Source organism: Camelina sativa, chromosome 9, assembly GCF_000633955.1.
Source record: "Camelina sativa cultivar DH55 chromosome 9, Cs, whole genome shotgun sequence".
Taxonomy (NCBI): Eukaryota; Viridiplantae; Streptophyta; class Magnoliopsida; order Brassicales; family Brassicaceae; genus Camelina; species Camelina sativa.
The window spans coordinates 6855680-6878298 of record NC_025693.1 but is presented as its reverse complement, the minus strand read 5'-3'; the positions used below and the strand labels follow the sequence as shown (position 1 = coordinate 6878298).

General features: G+C 40.8%; 1 protein-coding gene across 3 annotated transcripts in view; it reads right to left on the bottom strand.

The window, feature by feature from the left end:
• The window catches only part of LOC104710654 (WAT1-related protein At3g28070-like), an 11218-nt gene continuing 1134 nt past the window's right edge, over window positions 12536–22619 (bottom strand). For all 3 annotated transcript variants that reach the window (XM_010427290.2, XM_019230406.1, XM_019230407.1), the window contains 4 exons: window positions 13559–13808; window positions 13226–13387; window positions 12976–13124; window positions 12536–12893 (listed from right to left, as the gene is read on the bottom strand). In XM_010427290.2, coding sequence (XP_010425592.1) covers window positions 12752–12893; window positions 12976–13124; window positions 13226–13387; window positions 13559–13808 — 703 coding nt within the window. In that variant the 3' untranslated portion in view covers window positions 12536–12751. The remainder of the gene's footprint in view (window positions 12894–12975; window positions 13125–13225; window positions 13388–13558; window positions 13809–22619) is intronic.

The window sequence follows — 22619 nt, the reverse complement described above, 5'->3', positions numbered from 1 at the left end:
AGCATATAGATAAGCTTCAATCGCTTGATGTGACACTCCAATCAGTGTTGTGTTCCTTGGAGCGAGTAGAAACTCAGCTGGGAAAATGACCAGAACAACCGGAATCTTCCGCTCCACCACCGCAGGTACCAATTCCTTCTAAAACTTATCCGCGTAGTTACAATGACCGAAATCTACCACTGGAGAATAGATCTAGCTTACTTCGTAAGATAGATATACCGGTTTTTGATGGATTGCAGGCTTACAAATGGTTGTCAAAGGTAAGAAGGTTTTTTCGTGTAGGCCATTACTCTGATTTTGATAAATTGGATTTGGTAGCTTTAAGCCTCGAGGGAGATGTTCTGAAGTGGTTCAATTGGGAGATGACTCGTCGAGAGTTTCGCTCTTTGGATAAATTTAAACGAATGTTATTTTTGCGATTTGGAGAATCGATTGAAGCTGATCCTGGCAATAGGCTGTTTGCGATTAAACAAACTGGCACTGTAGCGGCTTATGTAACGGATTTTGAGGATTTGTCTGCTCAGGTGCCCGGTTTAGATGACTCTTATCTGGAAAAGATATTCTATAACGGTTTAAAAAAGGAGATGAAGGAGGTTATTAAGATGAAGGAACCTCAGGGAATTGATCATCAAAAAGCTGTAGCATTACGCATGGAATCAAGCTCCTTCTATTAGTTAATCAGTGAGAAGGAGAACAACGCTCCGATGCACAACAAGCAGTTTGTATCTCGACCACCTAACACTTATCAGTCTAGTAAACCATTGCTATTGACTGGTGGTGTAGTGACCCTCGCCATGGGGTAAATTTCAAAACAAAAACCCATGACGAAAAGGACCTGGAAGTTTCTCGGAAAGAAAGCAAGGATAAAAGACAGAGAATTGCCGAAGTGTCCGAGGAATTCCCGATAGACCGAGGAATTTTGGACGATAGCCGAGAGATGGCCGATAGTGCCGAGGCGTACCGAAAAGTGTCGAGACGTACCGCAAAGTGCCGAGGCGTACCGCAAATTGCCGAGACGTGCCGCAAGAGCCAAGACTTACTGCAGAGTAGTCCGAGGCTTGCTGTAGAATTCGACGGAAACTGTGCCGTGACGCATACCGTCGACAACCTCACGGTATCACCAACCGAGCCAACAAGATTCCGGATTTTAAAAAGCTTGTCTCTTCTATTTGGCGAATCAAAATTCATGCAAGAAAGTGGGAGACAAGAATCTCTAGCACTTTTTGTGTTTGGCCAATTGCATCTCATGCAAGAGAAAGTGAGGAACATCATCATTAGACCAATCTAAAAAGCGGCCAATGATGGTTCATGCAAGAGGAAGAAGGGAGACAAAGGAGATTCTATGGTCTGAAGGTAGCTTTGTCACCAAGTTTCCTCAAAGGAAGAAAGAGGAGATCGACCAAGTGCACTACATGCATTGGTTGCTCCAGCCGTCCAAACTCTCTATAAAAGGAGTCCTCTCCCTTTTCTCATTTCTCACAACCAAAGAAGAAGAAGAGAAAAGAAAGAAAAGAGAGAAAGGGTGAGGAAGAGGGGAAGGAGAGAAGGGAAGGAAGAGATGAAAATGAAACGAGTGCAAGTCAAGACTATCGACCATCGCCAAGTGTTGCATCAAGAAGGAACTCGATCGCAACAAGGGAAAGCATCCGAAGTAGAGCCGTGAGAGGAACGCTGTCAAGAGAACCGATTACAAGAGATCACCGGTTATCTGTGAGTTCAGGCGCACTTCACCGAGCTAATTGGAGTCGATTGACTTCCACATAGTAAATGGTTTGTTTGGTGTTTTAGATGCATTTTTACTTGATTTATCTTTGTGATTTTTCTTTTTTAAATGCATGTGTTGTGAGGTTACACTCATAGCTAGTTCGGAATGTTCTAGCTATGGAGTTTGTAACATGGTGGAGAGCTACTCGCGGTACTAGTTCGAAAGGTTCTAGTATTGGAGATTGTAGCTAGTTAAGATACTTGTAAAATTATGAGTTTTAAAACCATAAAAACACAAGTATCTAGTTGTTGAAGTCTTAATGCGTGTAGTCCTCGAGAAAGTCCGGCTAGCGTAGTAAGACTTGGGTATGGCTGTCCTGAGACCATTTCCGTACATCATGCAGTCGCGACTTGTAACCCATGTTCGTGGACTGTAGGGTCTGGGACGAAGAGCTTGGAGGTTACTGGGTTCGCTACCCTGGCCGATGCTGTCTACACGACGGTGTAGCTTGGGGTGAAGTTCCGGTTGCATGCCTTTGTAGTTGTAATGCGGTGTTCACAGAGTTGATGAGGAGGGGAAGCATACCGGGCCCATAAAGGAATTAAACTTGTTTAAAACTTTTGTTGTTATTCAAGTTTATTGCATGTTGTCGTAGATGATTGATTTGCTTGCTAGACTAATTTGCTTAGCTCATTATCTTCCGCTTGCTATCTCTGATTGTTGAAAGTTGATTGTTGCTTGCATGCTTGATTGCTTTATTGCTTGTTGCTTGATTGTTGTTTGGGGTTTGGGGTTGGGGATTTATTATGCTTTTGCAGGAATCCTAAGTTCACTAAGTAATCTTTATGATTACTTACGGAACTGTGTTTGCCTTGCAGGAAACCCTAGAGGGAACTAGAGGGCGTGGTGAACGAGAAGGACCCCGGAGTAGGTTGTGTGTCTATTGTAAAATAAAGTATGTTATTTTGTAATCGACCTTTGCCTCTAAGCCTCGAACTTGAACTCTTTAAACCTTTTGGTTTCGTTTTGTAATGAACTCTTTAAGTAATTAATATATTCGGATTTCTTATTTGTACGGGTTATAACTGATATAGACCTTGTCCGGGTCGGCTCAACACCTGGGATGTTTCACGGGTTGTAAAGCCTAAAAGACGTTCCATGCGGTTGGAAACGTCACCGACGGACTGGCTAAGGGTCCCGATGTGTTCTTGAACCTCGGCCGGATCGTTGGTGAATGTTTACAAAGTGGCGTTCTGGGGCGGTTCGTGGCCGTCTGGCCATGTTATGGTTTGGGGGCGTTACAGGTGGTACATATCAAGTGGTACAGACCGCTACAATTACGAAACAAGCAACTCAACCACATCAGCGTCACACTTTGGAAGAGTTCGATGTTATGAGAAGCAAGGGCATTTGTTTTAAATGTAAAGGGAGGTACTCTCGGGGTCACCTCTGTCATTTGAAAGAGTTACAAATGTTGACTATCATGGATGGCTTAGAATTGGAAGTTATGGTTGAGGAGATACAGACCGACGTTATAGAGGAGATAAATCACTCTAGAAGTGAGATGCTTATCTCTGAACTCTTTTCTCGGTCTCCATTCTCCAAGGACAACAAAACTGGTAGGCCATATTGGCAAGTGTAGAGTGGTGGTACTCTTAGATTCAGGAGTTTCACACAATTTCATTACACCAGTTGTGGTTACTAAGTCTAGACTTAAGACTCACAAAGCAGATAGTTTGGAAGTGCTGTTGGGGAACGGTGTTTCTGTGCATGGCTCTGGTATCTGCAAGAAAGTACATCAGTTAGCTGGAGTGGAGTTTGAGAGTGATTTCATTTCTCTGGACCTTGGTGGCGTTGATATCATCTTAGGAGTTCAGTGGTTAGAAACATTGGGGAAATGTGAAGTGGATTGGAAATTGCAGGAATTGGAATTTCGTGTATAAAGGCAAGCAAGTTACATTGCTGGGAGATCCTACCTTACATGGTCCTCCTCTATCTATGAAGATACTAGATGCTCCAGTTCAACAATGTTTACTTTAGGAGTCTGTGAACGAGCTAAATGGTACTCAACTTGCTACTTCTACTGTGATAGTAGACCCAGTTATTGCCAAGGTTCTCGAGAAGTTTGCATCTATTTTTGCCTTACCAATCGATTTACCACCAATCAGAGGATAAGAGCACAATATTACTCTCAAACCAGGAGTTCAGTCTATCACGGTTTGTCTGTATAGGTATCCTCATGCCACGAAGGAAGTAATGGAGCGTATGGTAGGTTAAATGTTATCAGCTAGGATTATCCGAGTCAGCAGTAGTCCCTTCTCTAGTCCTGTCTTACTAGTAAAAAAAAAGGACTCCTCTTGGAGATTCTGTGTTGATTACAGGGCTTTGAATAGAGTGACTGTACCTGAAAAATTTCCCATTCCAACTATAGACTAGTTGTTAGACGAGTTACATGGTGTTGTAACTTTTTCGAAGATCGACTTGCGTTCAGGCTATCACCAGATACTGATGAGAGAGGATGATATTGTGAAAACAGCTTTTCGCACTTTGGAAGGCCACTACGTGTTTTTAGTAATGCCTTTTGGCCTCACTAATGCCCGAGCTACAATTCAGGCGCTGATGAACAAGGCGTTCAAACCATATCTGCGAAAGTTTCTTCTGCAGTATTATAGGACAATGTGTTGTTCGCAAATCAGAAGAAATGCTTGTTTGGAGGATTCCGTGTTGAATATCTTGTTCATATTATTTCCAAGGATGGTGTTGCTACAAATACAGTAAAACAGAGGCTATGTTACAATGGCTTGTACCTAACAATATCAGACAGCTACGAGGATTATTAAGCCTTACAGGATATTATAGAAAATTTATTAAAAACTATGGAATCATCACTAAACACCTGACAGAGTTACTAAAGAAAAATAGTTTTCAGTGGAGTTCATTTGCACAAGAAGCTTCTAACAACATGAAGAGTGCGATGTCGATAAAAAAAAATATTTTGGAGACTGATGCTTCTAAGACAGGAGTGGGAGCAGTTCTTATTCAAAATAAGAGACCATTGGCCTATTTCATTCACGGGCTAACGACATGAGAACAACTCAAACCAGCTTAGCATATGAGAGAGAGTTTATGGCCATTATGGTGGCGGTTTTGAAGTGGAAGCACTATTTGTTGGGAAAATATTTTTGAAGTCCACACCGATCAACGAAGCTTGAGGTTTTTGTTGGAGCAAAAAAAAGTGAACATGGAATATCAACGCTGGTTAACTAAGCTTCTAGGTTTTAATATGGTTATTTTCTATAAACCTGGTATGGAAAATAAGGCGGCATATGGGTTATCTCAGATTCCTCATCCGGTGTCAGCCTCATTAACAGCTCTCACGGTTCCGGCGGCAATACAACTACAAGATCTTTATAAAGAAATTGATTCTAATGTGGCAATTCAGTCTGCGATAAAGCACATGAGCTCTGGTAATGATCAACCACACTATCATATTGTGGAGGGGAAACTATGGTATAAACGACGGTTAGTGATTCCAAAGTCCTCCAAGTTTATTCCTCTGATCTTCTATGAGTTTCACGATAGCAAGATTGGTGGTCATGTAGGTATATTAAAAACACTCAAACGGATTCAAAAAGTGTTTCAGTGGGCAGGAATGTAAAAAGATGCTAATAGTATGTCACAGAATGTTCTACTTGTCAAACTCACAAGTATTCTACTTTAGCTCCAGCAGGGTTGTTGCAACCACTACCTATTCCAACAGCAATATGGGAGGATGTCTCTTAGGATTTCATAGAAGTGTTGCCAACATCAGGTGGTATCAATGTTGTATTGGTTGTGGTGGATCGCTTGACTAAATTAAGCTGCACATTTCTAGGGTTGAAGCATCCTTTTAAAGCAATTGATGTGGCTCAGAAGTTTGTGTCTGAAGTAGTTAAGCTTTATGTATTTCCAAAATTGATTGTGTCCGATAGAGACAGTGTGTTTGTGGGAAGCGTTTGGAAGGAGTTGTTTCGGTTGGCAAGCACTAAACTGAAGTTCAGTACAGCGTATCATTCACAAACCAACAGTCATATGGAGGTCATGAATCGTTGCCTGGAGACATATTTACGTTGTTTTGCCTCAAGTCATCCCCAGACATGGTTCAAATCTTTAGCTTGGGCAGAGTACTCTTACAACACGGCTTATCACATAGCCATCAAAAGTACTTCGTTTAAGCTGGTTTACGGAAGAGATCCACATTCCTTGATAAATTTTGAAAAAGGTTCTACAAATAATTGTGAGTTGGAGGTTCAATTGCGTGAAAGGGATCTTATGTTGACTCACATCCGCAGTAATCTCCAACATACTCAGGATTTGATGAAGAAACATGTGGATAGACATAGACGTGTGTGGTATTTTCGGTGGGAGATTGGGTGTATCTCAAACTACAACCCTATCGTCAAATGACGGTGATCAAACGTTCATGCCAGAAGCTTGCAGCTAAGTTTTTTGGACCATTTCAAGTTTTAGAGCGTATTGGTGCAGTGGCGTATCGTTTGCAATTGCCTCTGAGCTCTAAGATTCACAACGTTTTTCACGGCTCTCAGCTGAAAGTGGTGATTGGGGATTGTCAAAAGGTACAAAACTCTGATCCACCTTGATTGATTGAAGATGAGTTTCTGTTTCGTGAGAAGATTGTGGATGTACGTTTTACTACCTCTGGAGCTCGTGAGTTTTTGGTCCATTGGTTTGATAAGCAAGACTCAGAGGATTCATGGATGTTATCGAAGGACTTTGTCTAGATATTTCCTCAGTTCACGCTTGAGGACAAGTTGTTTATCCGGAGAGGGAGTTTTGATAAGATTCACGAGACGTATTATCGCAAGAAAAAATGAACAGATGGGTCAACGGAGCGTTAAGTGACACATCAGTGGGAGTCAACTGGAAAGGAAGACTCTAGTAGAAAGGGAAGGTTTGCGGTTACGAGATGAACGATAGTTGTAATTTCTCTTAGTCCTCTTATGCTTATTCTGAGTTTGTAATTCTCAAATGATGTGCTTGGGTGCTTATGTAACATCCGCAAACCAAATATTGTAGTTTTGGTGTGGGTGTCAATCGACACCCTTGGTGTATCGATCGACACCATGAATTTCGGTTTGGTCTGGTTTGTTTTAATTGCCGTTTGTTTCGGTTTGGTTCAGTTAGAATCCCTAAATCGCATTTATAAGTGTTAAGCAACGAATTAAGGGTTGAGAGAGTTTTGTTTGTCACCGGTAAGTGAGAAAAGAGAGAAAGCTTTGGAGAGTGGTTCTGTGAGTTTCTGGGTCTGTTCTTGGCGTTTTTGGAAGGATCTGTGGCTGGAGAAGGAAGATTTGTTGCTGGGAGCGAACGAGAAGCTCCTGGAGGTGTTGATTCCATCGATTTCTAAACCCAATCTTCATGTTTTTGAGGTGAGTTCTTGACCATGGTTGATCTAAGCATGAGATCTCTTTTTTTTGGGTGTTTTCTTTGTTGCTTGTGTGGTTTGCTTGCTTGGGTTCATTGTTTTCGTGTTTACCAGAGGTTTTCGAGGTGTTTGGGTGAGTTTGAGACGGTTTCAAGATGAATTGGAACGAGGGATCCACGTTCGTGTTCGCGCAGATCGTGTCTGCAGAAGAGGCATCGATCGACACCATTTCGTGAGGCATCGGTCGACACTGTATAGCATCGGTCGACACCAGTTTTTCTAGCATCGATCGACACCGATGAGGCATCGGTCGACACTAGTCTCATCTGAGACTGATTTTCCTGGTTTGATGTATTGTTGTGTGTTTGTTTGTGTGCTTAAACATGAGAGTCTCATATGCTTGTGTGTATAACCTAGTATATGGGAGGATGGCCTCACTAAGTATTTATGATAATACTTACGCATCTCAATTGTTGTTTGTGGTGTGCAGGTAAAGGCAAAGTGTGATCGTGGAATCATGGCGATGAGGAGGATGATGATCTAGGGTCTTGTTTGTGTGTTATTGGATTTATTGGTTATGTTGTTGTAACCTTGGTTAGTGTTATGTTAGGTTGCTGGATAGAATGATTAGAAATGTTATTGTATTGGTTTTGTATAATTGGTATGTGTCCGCTGTGCATGTTATTTAGATGTTGGTTTACTGTTGGTTGGTTTAATTAAGTAGTATGGAATGCTTAATTATGTATTGTATTTAATTTTTTTAAAAAAATATAGGTCGGGTTATTTCATTTTGGTATCAGAGCCCGTACGGTTCTAGGATGGTTAAGAGAATGGTTTAGAGCGGTTTAAGAATTTAATTGGTGGAATTATTTTCCTGTTGATTGATGCATAATGTTGTGTGAAGAGATTGAATATGCATAGTTAGTCAATTTGTTTGTGGTATGGAGTCCTAGTATCATCCTCTTCGAGCCTTCAATGAGATTTCACGGTAAGATGTGTACTTTATGTGCGGTTTTGAATTGTGTGCTTAGCCTTCTGTTCTGGGTAGTGCAGATGGCTAGAGAGGGTGTTGTTGGTCGCGGGCGTGGTCATGGTCTTAGTCGTGGTCATGGTCGGGGGTGAGGTCAGGTTCCCGAGGCTAGTGTGAGTGTGAACCAGAGCATGGCCAGTGAAGAGGTAGCGGAGTCACAAGGTCATCCTAGTGTGTCTGGAGACCAGGCTGGTTTGGGTGGCGGTAGGGCGGATGGGCCCGGTGTCGGTCACGGTGTTGCCCCGGGTGTGAGGGTTGCAGCAGAGGGTGCTCCAGGCAGGGAGGATGACTTGATGGACTTGCTAGCTCAGGTTTTGGCGCGGCTTCCAGCAGCAGTGCCGCCAGTGGTTGGTGGGCAGGTTCGAGCAGTGCCGCCAATGGTTGGTGGTCAGGTTCGAGTAGTGCCGCCAGTGGTTGGTGGGCAGGTTCCAGGGGTGCCGCCAGTGGTAGGTGGGCAGGTTCCAGCGGTGCAGCATGTGGCGGGTTTGCAGGCAGGTGTGCAGCCGGGGGCCAAGGTAGTGGACGCTCAGTATGTGCAGATGATGGAGCAGCTGCACCGAGTGGGAGCAGGGTCTTTCTCGGGAGGTACGGATGCAAGTGTGGCTCATGAGTGGAAGGAGCGGATGGAGGATATTTTCCAGTCGCTTCGGTGTCCTGACCAGTATAGAGTGGATTTGGCAGTGCATTACCTGTCAGGAGATGCACGTGTGTGGTGGAGGTCGGTGACAGCACGGAGGGTGCAGCGGGATATGACTTGGGGAGACTTTGTGAGGGAGTTTAACTCCAAGTATTTTCCACAGGAGGCTCTTGATCGCATGGATGCACGGTTCCTGGGGTTGACTCAGGGGGACCGCACTGTGCGGGAGCTGGATGCAGAGTTCAGTCGGCTTGTGGGGTATGCAGGCCGGGCATGGGAGCCAGAGTCGGCTCAGGTGCGGAGGTTCTTGTTGGCTTTGCGGGATGATCTGAGGACTCGGTGCAGAGTGAGGAGCTATGCTACAAGGGGGGAACTGGTTGAGGTTGCAGCTGGAATAGAGGATGACTTGAGGTCACAGTTAGTGGTGGTCAGTCCAAGGGCTCGTTCAGAGGAGACATTGGATCAGAGCATTCCAAGCAAGGGTAGGCAGTTGGAGATAAGGCGTAAAAGGAAGCGGGAAGAGACGACAGTGGCAAACCAAGGTGGCCAGGGATGCTATGGGGGCGGGAGCACGGATCACGTGTCGGCAAGCGGTCCCAGGGGAGGTGACTCGCAGGAGTACCGTCGAGTGTGTTATCATTGTGGGGAGGAGGGGCATATCAAGCCTTTCTGTCCTTAGAGGAGGCAGATGATGGAGGTTGCGGCGCAGCCGAAGGGAGGACTGGGTGTCCATTCCGGCACTTAGTTTGAGCTTTTGGTTTCTTTCTTTCATTAAGTATTTCCGTTGAGGTTGTAACGATCTTGATATTTTTGAGATTAATAAAAATGAGTTTTTTTTCTTTATGTTTGACTGTTGTTGTCATGGGAAAAAGAGAAATAGCTCGGGAATTCTATAAATGGAAAGTTTCCATAAATAGAAGGTTGCTATAAATGGAAAGTTTCCATAAATAGAATATCGTTATAAAAGGAAATTTTCTAAAAATGAGAAGTTTTATGAATAGTTAAAGCTTGCCTATTAATGGAAAGTGTTGAGGTAGATCTAGTCGGGAGATACTCGATGACATCAGACTTGTTTGCTCAAGGTTGTGTGGGCCCAACTCATGTGATACCGATAGCTCGATGGACTTTGTGGCCAGAGAGTGGGAGTGGTATGTTTGCTTCGGATGACGATCCGAGAGCGCGCTTTAGGGTGACGACCCAAGAGCGGGATTTATGAGACTTCCTGGATACCGTAGCTGTGAGCCGCGGCTCGGCAGTGAGCCAGTATGTCTCGAGGGTTGCGACCCGAGAGCGGGGGGAGTGGGCGTGTGAGACTGGATGCCGTAGCTTAAGGTGGTTAGCCTGATTGCTAGCCAGCATGATTTGTTGGTTGCGACCACGGACGAACGCTTGTTTCAATTTTGGTGGAATTTATTGCTAAACAAGTCTCTTATTTCTTTGTACTTTGTTATCATTTATCGTATTATCCCACTTTTGGTTAACACTAATTATTGAAAGGGAGAAACAAAATGTATCTTCTTTGTAGTATTAAAAAAAAAAGTTGGTATATGATTGAGTTAACAGATAAATAGAAGCAAAGAGTAGACAATACTTAATTTATACACAACAACCCTGTGATAAATATTGTCTTTAATTCATACAAAAAAATTATTGCCTTTGTGAAATGACTGCACTCGGACACTCATTCCTTGCACAGGATACATGGGAAACGATCTCACCGGAACCACATAATTTCAACGAGACAACCGGCGTAGAAATCGCTCCTTACAAAAACTCTCACAAATACACCAAACACCAAATCATCTAGTTATTGAGTCGCATAACCAACCATCCTTAGCGACCGAGTAACACGAGAAGTGGGCTGAAATATTTTGATTCCATCCAGCCACGAACAGCATTTCCCCAAAAATACTCTGATGCACCATCAACTCCTCCATTGTCGATCGACACCTCCACCTAGTGTCAATCGTTACTCATCGTACCACTTGTAATCCAGCACACATAGTGTCGATCGACACCCTCCCAATGTCATTCGACACCGACGCCCTTGGCATCACCTCCGTCAAACTTTCCTCATACAAACCTAACTTCAGCCGTTCTCCTACAACCCAAACACATAAAAACATGCTGGTTTCGACCGACACCACCTTTGGTATCGCTCGACACCCCAATATTACCATAAAACCGTCTATGCCAAACCACAATACAAACACTTGATTAAATCACAAACCAACCATTCATTTCACAAACCCACTATTTAATACCAACCTCCAAAACCGGAACTCGGTTCACGGACGTTACACTTTTTAGCTTCCATGGTTTAGATTTAGCGAATAAACCACGATCATTTAATTGTTGCTCATTGAGCAACTAAAAGGTAGCGACCATCAATTCAGATTTTAAGAAACTTCAAATTTAATTGTATTTTTTATTTTTATTAGATATTTCATAGTAGATTCTTAATATATTTTAAATAGTTTATGTTATTGATGTGTAGATATTCTAAATTTTCAAAATTTATAAACAGAAATTTAAAGACTTTTAAAAAATCAACTTTTTAACAAAAATATAAGATCAATCACTCGCAACAATACAACAACATGACAACTCGCATCGACAAGCAAACAAACATCAAATGCTATCGCTGGTCTATGTCATTGTTGTCAACGACAAGCAAAAAAACTAGGTCTCAGAGATTCATTATCTTGTGGAAGCACTTGGCTTAACATAAACTAAAATAAAAAGCTCAATACTTTAAATAAAGTACAGTAAAACTTCTATAAATTAATAAGGTCGGGACCACTATATTTTACTTAATTTATAGAAGTTTTAATTTATCGATAAATTAATAATTATTAATCTATCGATAAATTAATATTTTATTAATTTATGAAGAGATTCGTTCATTTTCATTTTCTATAACAAAATAAAATACTTTTGTTATCATTCATATTTTTAAAAAATTTTCTTAATTTATAATCTTGCCTATCATAATAGGATGATTATTTACTATGTATCTAGGTGGAAATGATCAATGTCAGAAGTTTAGAGTTTAGAAGAAATTGTTACTACTATCCTTCATGTTAATGATGAAGTCGAAGAAAATATTGCGGTATCTTTAAAACCAGTTATATGTAAAGAAAAATTATTATATCTAGGTCTCTCCACAATTTTTGGATGCTATTTGAGAAGACATCAACTAAAAAGATTAGAGATAAGCTCCAATAAGTATACAAATTCAAGAATACACAAACAAAATAAAATTATATTTCACTAGATTTTCTTATATATATATTTTAGTTTATTTGATTATTAATTTATGATATTTATGGGACCATATTTTTACATAGGATTTCCAAAAAAATTATTATCATATTATTTTATCGAAATGTGTAATTTTTTACACCAGCCCAACTTGGGACCAGAAGAATTTATTAATTTATAGCAAATATTAATTTAAAGAATATTAATTTATAGAGGTTCTACTGTAATAGATTTCGGGAACAAACATGTTCTGATACAATGTAGAGATCGATGATTGTTTAGAATTGCAAGTATTATATATTGACTCCCATAAGCTTTAAGTTACATAATTTTATATAGTAAAATTGTTTTCTAAACTAAGATAGAATTAAATCTTTATATATCTATACAGAGTTGGCCCAAAGAATTATAGGGCCTTAAGCTGAAAACTCTTTTTAGGCTTGTTATAAATTTTCTAAAGAAAAAAACATGGAAAAAGAAGAAAATCAGTGTTGTGTCATTTATACACTGTTTTTACCATCAGGACAAACAAACTTTTCACAAACATATATATTCAACGGCCGCGTGCATGTGTCATTTTCCGGCTATGTATCTATAAAATAAACATCACAATATCTTCATATTATCTTATGGATCTTAGAGATCCTTCTACATACGGTATGTAACATACCTACAAACATATGACTTATTTTAAACTTGGTCGTTCTTGCGGTTCAGTAGAAGAGGGATTTTCTCTTTTACTGAAGATGATAACAACTGATCCTTCTCTTCGTTTGCTTTGCCCCACATTACAGCGTAAAAGCCTAACGTTATCAAAATTCCTCCAAGCAAACTGTAATATGAAACACAAAATCGAAGATGAGTAGATGTTCTTTCTAATAGATAATGTGTATGAAGACTAATGATTCATATACCATCCAAGATAGAGAGAATCGTTGAGAAAAATCACGCCCATAACCACTGCTATTAGAATAGACAAAGGTTTAAATATGGCAAGGTACACAGGTCCTTTGTATTGTATTATCCATGAATGAATCACATAGGATACCGAAGTTATTGTTGCCTGAAATATTTTATAAAGAAGACTATGTTAAAATGCAAAAGAAAGTATTTTGATTCTTTTTTTTCTTTAAAACAAAAAAATAGAAAATGTATATAACATACCACAGCTACAATTGTGACCAAAGTAATATCGAATTGAAGGATCCAAACGCTTGGATTGTTCCTTTCGACTACTAGTCCAATCGTTGTGGTAATGACTGAAACACATATAGTGTAAAGAAAGGAGACTGTGAATGCTGCTGGATATTCACTCATTATGTGTGCCTGTCCAAAATAGTTACATAGAAAAATCATTGGAATGATATCAATTCTCTATATGATAAGAATGAAGCCGACATCTTTTATAAGTTGTTTCCTCTCTCTTATTGACTTCGGTTCAAACATAAATTTAGAAATTATTTATACTATATATAGATAGGTATCAAAATGTGGTACCTGTAGAATGTAACAAACAGAAACGAAGATGACTTGTATGGTTAGAACAGCTCCTCCGATGAGCCAATCAGAGTTTGAAGATGAAAACAACGGTGGAGAAAGCTGACGGAAGTTTACATACGGCGGAGAAGATGCAACAAAAATGCGTGGACCGTGGTAGAAAATCACCACAAGTGCGCCCATCACTGACAAGATCGTCCCCATCACTTTGGCTACACAGCTCTTTTCTTTAAATGATATTTTTTCCATCCTTTATTCAAAAAAATTGACATTTATTGTTATTGATTACGTTTTATTCCAAAGTAAATGATTTGAGAATGTAAATATTTTAGTAAAAATGTTATTACACATTTATTATATTCATGCAGACGGCAACGTTACATTTTTTTTTTTTTTGCTAAGAATGTATATATTTCATTAAAAATGAAAACAGTTTAGGTTTACAATCAAATAAACAGTTTAGGCATTAGGCAATGTTTGATTTGAAACACAAGATTATGCACTAGTGAAGTAGTAACCAACTTATCTTCATATCATTTGAGATGCCGAACCTAAATACATGTATATATATTGTTTTTTTTTTAACGCTGATTGAATTAAAAAAAACCCATAGGAGGGAAAGTACAAATACAAAGAAAACAAAAATTGAACACCAAAGAACAAGGTAAGAAACAGAGTAAAAATATAAAAGGCTGTTCTATGCCTCAATGCTCACGATCAATCTGATGCTGAAGCCAAGCAGGGCCACCTAAAGCAAGGTATGATGGAAGTCGACTCTCTCGAGTAACACTAGATGCAATCGCCCTAGCCAATGAATTGGCTTTTGGTGAAGAAAGCTTGATAATAAACTCCCCTGTCACCTGTATTGCATTAATAATTTTATCTAAGTCAGAACGATATTTTGGCCATTTTGCCGGAGATTCTAATGCCATCACCACCGGCGAACAATCAGTCCAGATTTCACAAGACGTGCAATGTAGGATGGTAAGGCTCTGGAGACACTAAAGAAGACAATTAAGCTCAGCAGAAATTATGTTGCTTCTCGGAAGGAAAGCATCCCTCGTATGATACACAACATTTCCAGTATGATCTCTCAGTATCCAGGCTCCACCACAGTACCAAGAATCCTTGCCCCATGCTGCATGAATGTTACACTTAAGTTTACCAAACGGAAGACGGATCCAACGGTGAATGTGTTGCGCATGTCGGGTAGTTTCTCTAGCGGCAGCCTGAGAAATTAGCGCCTGTTGTTTCAACCATTCATCCGCCTCCTCAATGGCTACGATGATATGCGAGTCCTGATCCCGTTGTGCAAAAATGATAGCATTACGAGCCTTCCAAATCCCCCATAAAAGCCAGGGGATTGCTTGCCTGGTACTTTCAATGAGCTATGTTTGTGCATGTAGTTTAAGACCAGGGAAACATTGTCCACAACCGAGGTAGAGAAACCTTGGGACGGGGTAGGAAGACCAGTTCCAGACCAGACTCCACACGCTAGAGGGCAAGTAAATAACAAATGGTTGATTGTCTCATCAGCAGCTTGACAAACCGGACATAGAGGATTAATAGAGAGTCCATGACTTCGCATACACTCTGCAACCGCCAGAGCTTGCGACAGAGCTCTCCACAGGAAAAGGCGGATTTTAGGTTCAGTTGTAACCTCCCATATCCTTTGTTTAACCTTGTTAACTGTATTCATGTCTGCGGACAGTGGGTTCAACAGATCATTCTCTCGAGACAACAGCCAATGACCACTTTTGACCGTATACTGGCCGTCTTGAGTGTATGCCCAGACATGTCGGTCATGAAGATGTTGCGCTGGAGGAAACGACCGAATCCGTGTTATCTCACAGGGAGGGAACAGATCATGAAGAGTCTGTGTATTCCACTCCCCACCCTCAGTAATGAGAGCCGAGACATTGAGGTTCAAGTCAATCCGTAGCTCCCTGTTACAAGGTCGTCGTGGCATCTCATCAAATATCCATTTATCGAGCCACACCCTAGTATCCTGCCCATTGCCAATAGATTTCATGACACCTCTCTCTAAGAGCTCACGACCAAACATAATACTCCGCCAAGCATACGATGGCCGATATCCAATTCTTGCTTTAAGGAAAGGTACCGTTGCAAAATATTTTGCTTTATAAACTCGAGCTACCAAAGAAGTAGGAGAGTCAAGGAGCCTCCAACCTTGTTTGGCTAGCAAAGCCTGGTTAAACCGGCCAATATCTCGAAACCCCAACCCTCATTTTCCTTCGATTGACACACTTTCTCCCAAGACACCCAATGCATTTTATGTTTATCCTCACTTGCATTCCACCAAGATTAACACATCGCACTTGTGAGCTGTCTACATTGGTGCTTCGTTAACCGAAAACATGACATGGCATAGACTGGAAGCGCCATAGCCACGGACTTAAGCAAAACTTCCTTGCCCCCCAAGGAAAGTTCTTTTTCATACCAACCACTTAGTCGAGATTTGAGGCTATCACTTATGAACTGCAGCAGGTCTCGTTTTGATCCACTGAAACACTCCGGCAGTCCCAAGTATTTGCCGGTACCACCCTCCTGCTCAATACCGGTAAATAATCGAAGCAAGTGACGCATATAAGGATCCATCTTTTTGCCAAATGTAATAGCCAATTTTTGAAAGTTAATAACTTGTCCTGAAGCATCCCCATATAACTTGAGACATTTCAAAAATTCAGAGCATTCTCGAAGATTAGCTTGGCATAAGAATAAGCTGTCATCAGCAAAAAGAAGATGTTGGATCGAAGGACAGGAAGAGGATAGTTTCATTCCTGTGACACGACCTTCCATCTCTGCTCTGTTCATGATGTGGACCAACGCCTCAGCACAGAGGATGAAGAGGAATGGTGAAAGCGGATCCCCCTGACGGATTCCACGTTCGGGTTTAATGTAGCCATATGATGAACCATTCAACAGGACTGAGTATGTGACCGAGGTTACACAGCTCATAATCCATTGGACCCACTTGATATGGAACCCTAATCTGATTAATAGCTCCTCGAGGAACTTCCATTCTACACTATCGTAAGCCTTAGACATATCAGTCTTGATCGCCATAAAGTCTTCATCACATTGTGGATTGGTTCGCAAGGCATGGATCATCTCATGAGCTATAAGAATATTGTCTGATATCAATCTCCCTGAGACAAATGCACCTTGAGTATCCGATACAATCGTGGGAAGAAAACGCTTGAGTCGCGCACATAATACTTTGGAGGCTATCTTGTATAACACCGAGCATAAGCTGATGGGCCTCAAATCAGTCATTTTCTCTGGTGTTGGCTTTTTTGGGATGAGACAAATCTGGGTATAGTTCCACTCCGATAAGAGAGAGCCAGATTCAGAAAACTGTTTGACCTCTTCAATCACTTGAGGGCCAACAATATCCCAATACTCCTGATAAAACCTCCATGTCATACCATCTGCCCCCGGTGTTTTATCTCCCTGAATGCTAAAGGCTGCAGTTTTGATCTCCTCACTCGAAGGTGGTTTGATCAACTCATTATTCATCTGCTCCGTAACTCAAGGGTTCATGCCTTCAAGAGCCTCCGATATCATCTCAGGGTTCGAAGTAGAGAACATATCACGAAAATATGACACCGCGATCTCACCCTTAGATCCTTCTGTAAAATGCTCCACACCATCTTGATCTAAGAGAGAAAGGATTCTGTTTTGGACTCTACGGCGTTGTACACTTCCGTGAAAGAATCGAGTGTTACGATCACCCTCCTGCATCCATTTTTACGACTTTGTTGTTTCCAGAATAGCCCCTCTGCTCTGAATGCTTCAGCTAGTTCCCACCGTAGATTCTTCATTAGGTGAAGATCTGGTTGTGCTTTAGTACTCTCTGTATCGAGTTGCAGGCGAGAGGATGCAATGTTCTCTTTAGAATTTTGCTGTGTTGATTTTTTCCATGTCGAAATAGTTTTCCTGCAAGTCGCAATCCGGTCTAACACAGATTGTGGTCCTCGCTCATCATCTTTAGACCAGCCATTCCTCACTATCTGAGCAAACTCCGGTTTAGACGTCCATCGCTTTTGGAACATAAATCGGCCTCTATGAGTATCATTGCCACCTATGAACCGCAGAAACAGAGGACGATGATCAGAGCCAATCCTCTCTAAAAATTCTACTTGCCCGCGTGGGAAAAGATGAAACCAAGCAGCATTTCCCAAGGCTCTATCTAAGCAGCATTGTATCCACATCTTGTTACGTTCCCCTGCCCACGAGAACTTGTTGCCAATACTAGGCACCTCTCGCAAACGGCAATCGGATATCATATTCCTGAACGGATAGAACGACGATTCCGACCGTGTTGGGCCTCCAAGTTTCTCCGTGTTGTCAACCATTTCATTAAGGTCCCCCAGAACCAACCAGGGATCATCTCTTGTCGTACCGATGGAGATCAAACTGTCCCATACTAGCTGCCTTTGTTGACAAACCGGATCACCATACACACAAGAAATGAAAAAGTTGACTGATCCTAGCTTAACCTCTACGTCAATTATCCTTGTATTCGACCTCAAAACTTGCACTCCATAAGTCGATTTCCAAAACAGAGCCAGACCGCCACTCAGGCCCACTGGGTCGACTATATGCGAGTTCTCATAACCTAACGACTTCTGTAAATTCATCACGTACGAACTGGAGTTTTTTGTCTCCAGGAGGAACCGAAAATCCGGGAAATATGTACGCCTCATCTCCCGCAAAGTTGGAATTGTCAACGTGCCCCCCAAACCATGACAATTCCAGCTCATAAAACTTATACTTGCATCGGCGGTTCCTCAGAGGGAACCACCGTATCATTGCCACGCTTGGCCTGTTTGGATGATATCAAAGCCTCATCTGCAGCTTTTCGTTTTGACAAAAGTGTCTCCTCATTATCTGATGCAGACACCTTTGTATTCTGGATAGCTTGAGCCTTACGTATCCACTTGTTTGGGTGGCGATGTTTCTTCACTTGCTTAGGCTTGGGTCCGATAGTACCAGTAGAGAAGTTATCTCTCACCTCCGTAGATCTCAAGCCTACCGCTGAAGTTGTAGCAAACGACATAGCAGAGGAGTTGCTTGGAAAAGCTAATCGGTCTAGAGCACTCTCAGTTCTCAAAACCGGGGCTGAATGTGCTTCTCCAGAGTTTGCATCAGGTCGCACCCCTTCAAAGTTAAAGACCAAGCCCTTCCCCTTATCCACATTCGTGGTAAAAGTCAGTGGTGCCTCCAGACGAAGGAGTCGTTGTTGACCATCCGTATCACCCTCCAAATTCCACACAGATTGGCGTACTCTCTCAATATGAACCTTCTTCAGCTGAGGATCAGCAACCGAAAGATATTGCCTCATCTCATCCAATACAGGTTTAGCTATTTTTGGTTTGCTTGTAGTTGGATCAATACCCACATCCGCGTCCGTGAGGACGCCAAACAGGAGATCATCATTGCTGATCTTCGGGATAAGCCGACTTGGGACCAGAGCTGCACCTTTAATCCCTCCCGTAGCAAGCACTTGCCGGTTCACAGGATTAAACGGACATCTCTCCTTATCATGCGTAAGTCTCTGACACTGATAGCATCGACGTCGGATCCTTTCATATTCAATTCCAATAGCAACCGTTTCTCCGGATGGTAGTTGAAGCTCTCGAGAATTCTTCAATGGTCTACTCACATCAAACAAGATACGAACCCTGACGTATCCTTTACTCAAAGGTTTTAGTGGGTCAAAAGCCACATGTGTGACACGACCGATCTGCCCTGCAATTTCCTTGATGGTATCCGCGGTAAGATAGTTCACCGGGATGTTTCTTAGTCTGATCCATATCGGTAAAACCTTCAAATAGTCTTCTGGTGGCTTTTCCACCCATCGCTCCAAGGTGACACTCCAGTCGTTAAAAGTCCAGACTCCAGTGTCAAGTACCGTGGAGAGATCTGACTCAGAGTCAAATATGATCTGGAACCTATCATTGGGCAGAGCAATACCCCTGGCTCGGTTGTAGACTCGCCACATCCGTGGCATTTCATGAATCAGACTGGACATCTTCTGATTTTCTGGACAAAGAAGTTTCCCTATGATACTATGCTCGTTTCGAACGCAAGAACTAAACTGAGGGAGATCTTGTAGAACAATCGGCTGATCATCATCAAGCGACATCTCTTGCAAAGCTTTTGTCTAAGGCGTATTCCATAGGTGTTTCACATATAATCAACTCTAGATTTTGAGTGTAAGCCGGAGGAATATTTTCTGACGGTGTTGGTTTGCTGAAGAACTAGGTTGAACTTGTCGTGTAATCTTCAAAGATTTAGTAAATATTTACAAAAAAACAGGAAAGATACGATCAAATCCGGCGAAAAAAAAATTTTCCCAATATACTTCAGCTTTTTCACCAGAGGAAAACCTTCTAATTGAAAAAAAGAGTCCTAAGCAAAATACTTCTCCTTTTTTGAGTTTTTCGAATTCGTTTCATGTATATATATTGTAGAAAGAAATATATAAATAAGAATAAAATAAAAAAACACATTTACCAAAATCATTATGTAGACTACCCAACTACTTAAACACGTCTACGTGCAACACCAAATATAACAAATTAAAAATACTATATATTTTATCGAATTGCCTCATTTGATCCGATTTTTTAATATAAAGTTGTTAACAAAAAGAATCATGTGTATGTGTTATATTTTATTACATCGCAATGCAAAACCTCACTACTTGAAACAAATTTTGTAGTAAGTCAAAGCAACCTTCAACCATTTTATTGATTTAATTTAACTATACGGATACGGAACTTTTTATATCATAAATAACTGTTTTTTTTACGAAAGGATATAATGTATCAAATAAAAGTTTTACGCAGTTTTATTCATGTTAGGTATACGTGATGTTTCATTTATGATTTATTACTTTTGTAACTTGTTTAAAAGATATACTCTAAAATAAAACTAATAAATTTTCTTTTTAGAATATTATATCACATGCACGCTCCAATATTTTTTAAAAAATAGCACTAATTGACAAAATTATAATTATAATATTTAAAATTTATTTTCAAATATAATTTTTAGGTTTGGGTTGCTTATTTTATATTTAAGATATAGTTTTTAGAAGATAGTGTTTAGATTTAGGGTTTAATTTTGAAAGTTTAAGTTTGAAACATGGTGCTATTTTAAAAATATTAGAGATGATTTACTAAATTTAGAAAAAAAACTTATTTTGTATTATTTTTTATAATTTTACTTTTTTTAATATAGACATGTATTTCATCAAATGAGTTAATATTTTATATCATATTGTAACACCCGTAACCTGGAAAAGTTTGCGTGCTTTGTGTCGAGCGACACCAAAGGGTAGCAACGTTTCAGGTTAGTCGGTTTGGTTTTCTTCGTTTTATGTGGTTTAAGCGTTTTTGAGAAATCCTAAACTTTCCTTATAAAATGAGATACCCTAATTGTTTTATGGATTCTCTTCCCCAGCCAGTTTCTGCCTTAGAGAGAAGAGAGAAAATGCGTGCTTTGGTCTTAGGGATGGGACATGAGTGGAGAAGAAAAGGGAGCAGCGTCGTCTGCGTTTGGGGACAGATGTAGAGGAGGCTCGGCCTCTTGGTGGAGGACGATGGAGAAAGAGGCTCACGGGAGAGAGAGAGACAAGAGGGATGGTGTTAACATGGTGTCTCGACGTTTGGATCCTTGAGTGGGAGAGTGTGGAGAGTCAAGGTAGCTCCTTGTCCTGGTGAGTGTGTTGTTTTGGTCTATAATCAATTAGAGAATCGATGTTGGAAAAGGATTAGAGTTTTGGGGCCAAGAGGGGCAGAAGGAGGAGCCTAGGTTGTGGTTGCACACTTGGAAAATTGACAGAGGTGAAGTCGAGGGCGTCGACTAACACCAGGAGGGTGTCGATCGACATTATCAATGTTGTTCGAGAGTGGTTCGCGATTTGTGACGATCGATACCAGGTGGAGGTTTCGATCAACTCCAGAGCAAAGGTTGGTGATGCCTAGCGGGGATGTCGACCGACACAAGGTGGTGGTGTCGCTCGACCTCAACGGCTAGCTCTTGTAGAGTGTGTTGTGTTAGCTTGGTTTCCGACAAGAATTATCGGAAATGCTTAAGCGGTTGAGTGGAAGTCTTATGGGTGAATCGTAGTCGTGGTTATTGGACTGTGGTATGGCCAGTGTGGGTCGAAAGCAGATTGTTGGTGAGGCGGAGTACGTGGCTGGAATTGAAAGGAGTACTCCAGCCTATCTGTTTTGTTACTTGGTCGCTTAGGAATCGATTTTTTTGCGACTATGTACCAAGATGAGGTGATATTTGGGATACATGAGTGAGTGAACTTGTTCCAGGAAGTGGAGACAAGTGACTTGTCCAGTCGGACATCAAAAGAGTCTGATAGGGGTGATTGAAGTCTAATGTAAGGTGCTTGTGGACCCGAAGTACCTTCGTATGACTGTGTTTTGATGCGAAGTATGGGTTAGTTGGACGTAGCCTGTACCCCAGTTCGTTCTGCTCGTAACAATCTAATTATGAAAGTTTTTGTAAAAAACGATTTCTAAGCTGGTTGTCTCGTCAGAATTATGGGATTTCATTGTGATTGTTTCCCGTGTGTCATGTACGAGTAATGAAAATTCGGGTGCGGTCGTTTCACATATAAATGTGTAGGATATTACTATTAGTATATCTTAAAGAGAATTATCTTAAAATAATATTAAAACAAGTTTCATAGACAATTATATATAACACACTCCACGAATTTACAAAATAGCACTAATTGATACAATTGTAAAATTTAACCTATATTTTAGAATTTTTTTTTTTAAGTTTGGGTCATCTATTGTTTCTAGAGAAAATGTTTCAGTATTTAAAGTTTAGCATTTAATTTTGAAACAATGTTATTTTTAGAACTTTAGAGATTATTTGCTAAATTTGTAAATAAAACGTATTTATGTGCTATCTATAAGAATTTTTGAATTTTTTTTTTATATATCTTAAATGGTTAGAATAAATCTGCATTAATCTGAAATCTACAAAAAAAAAAAAAAAAAAA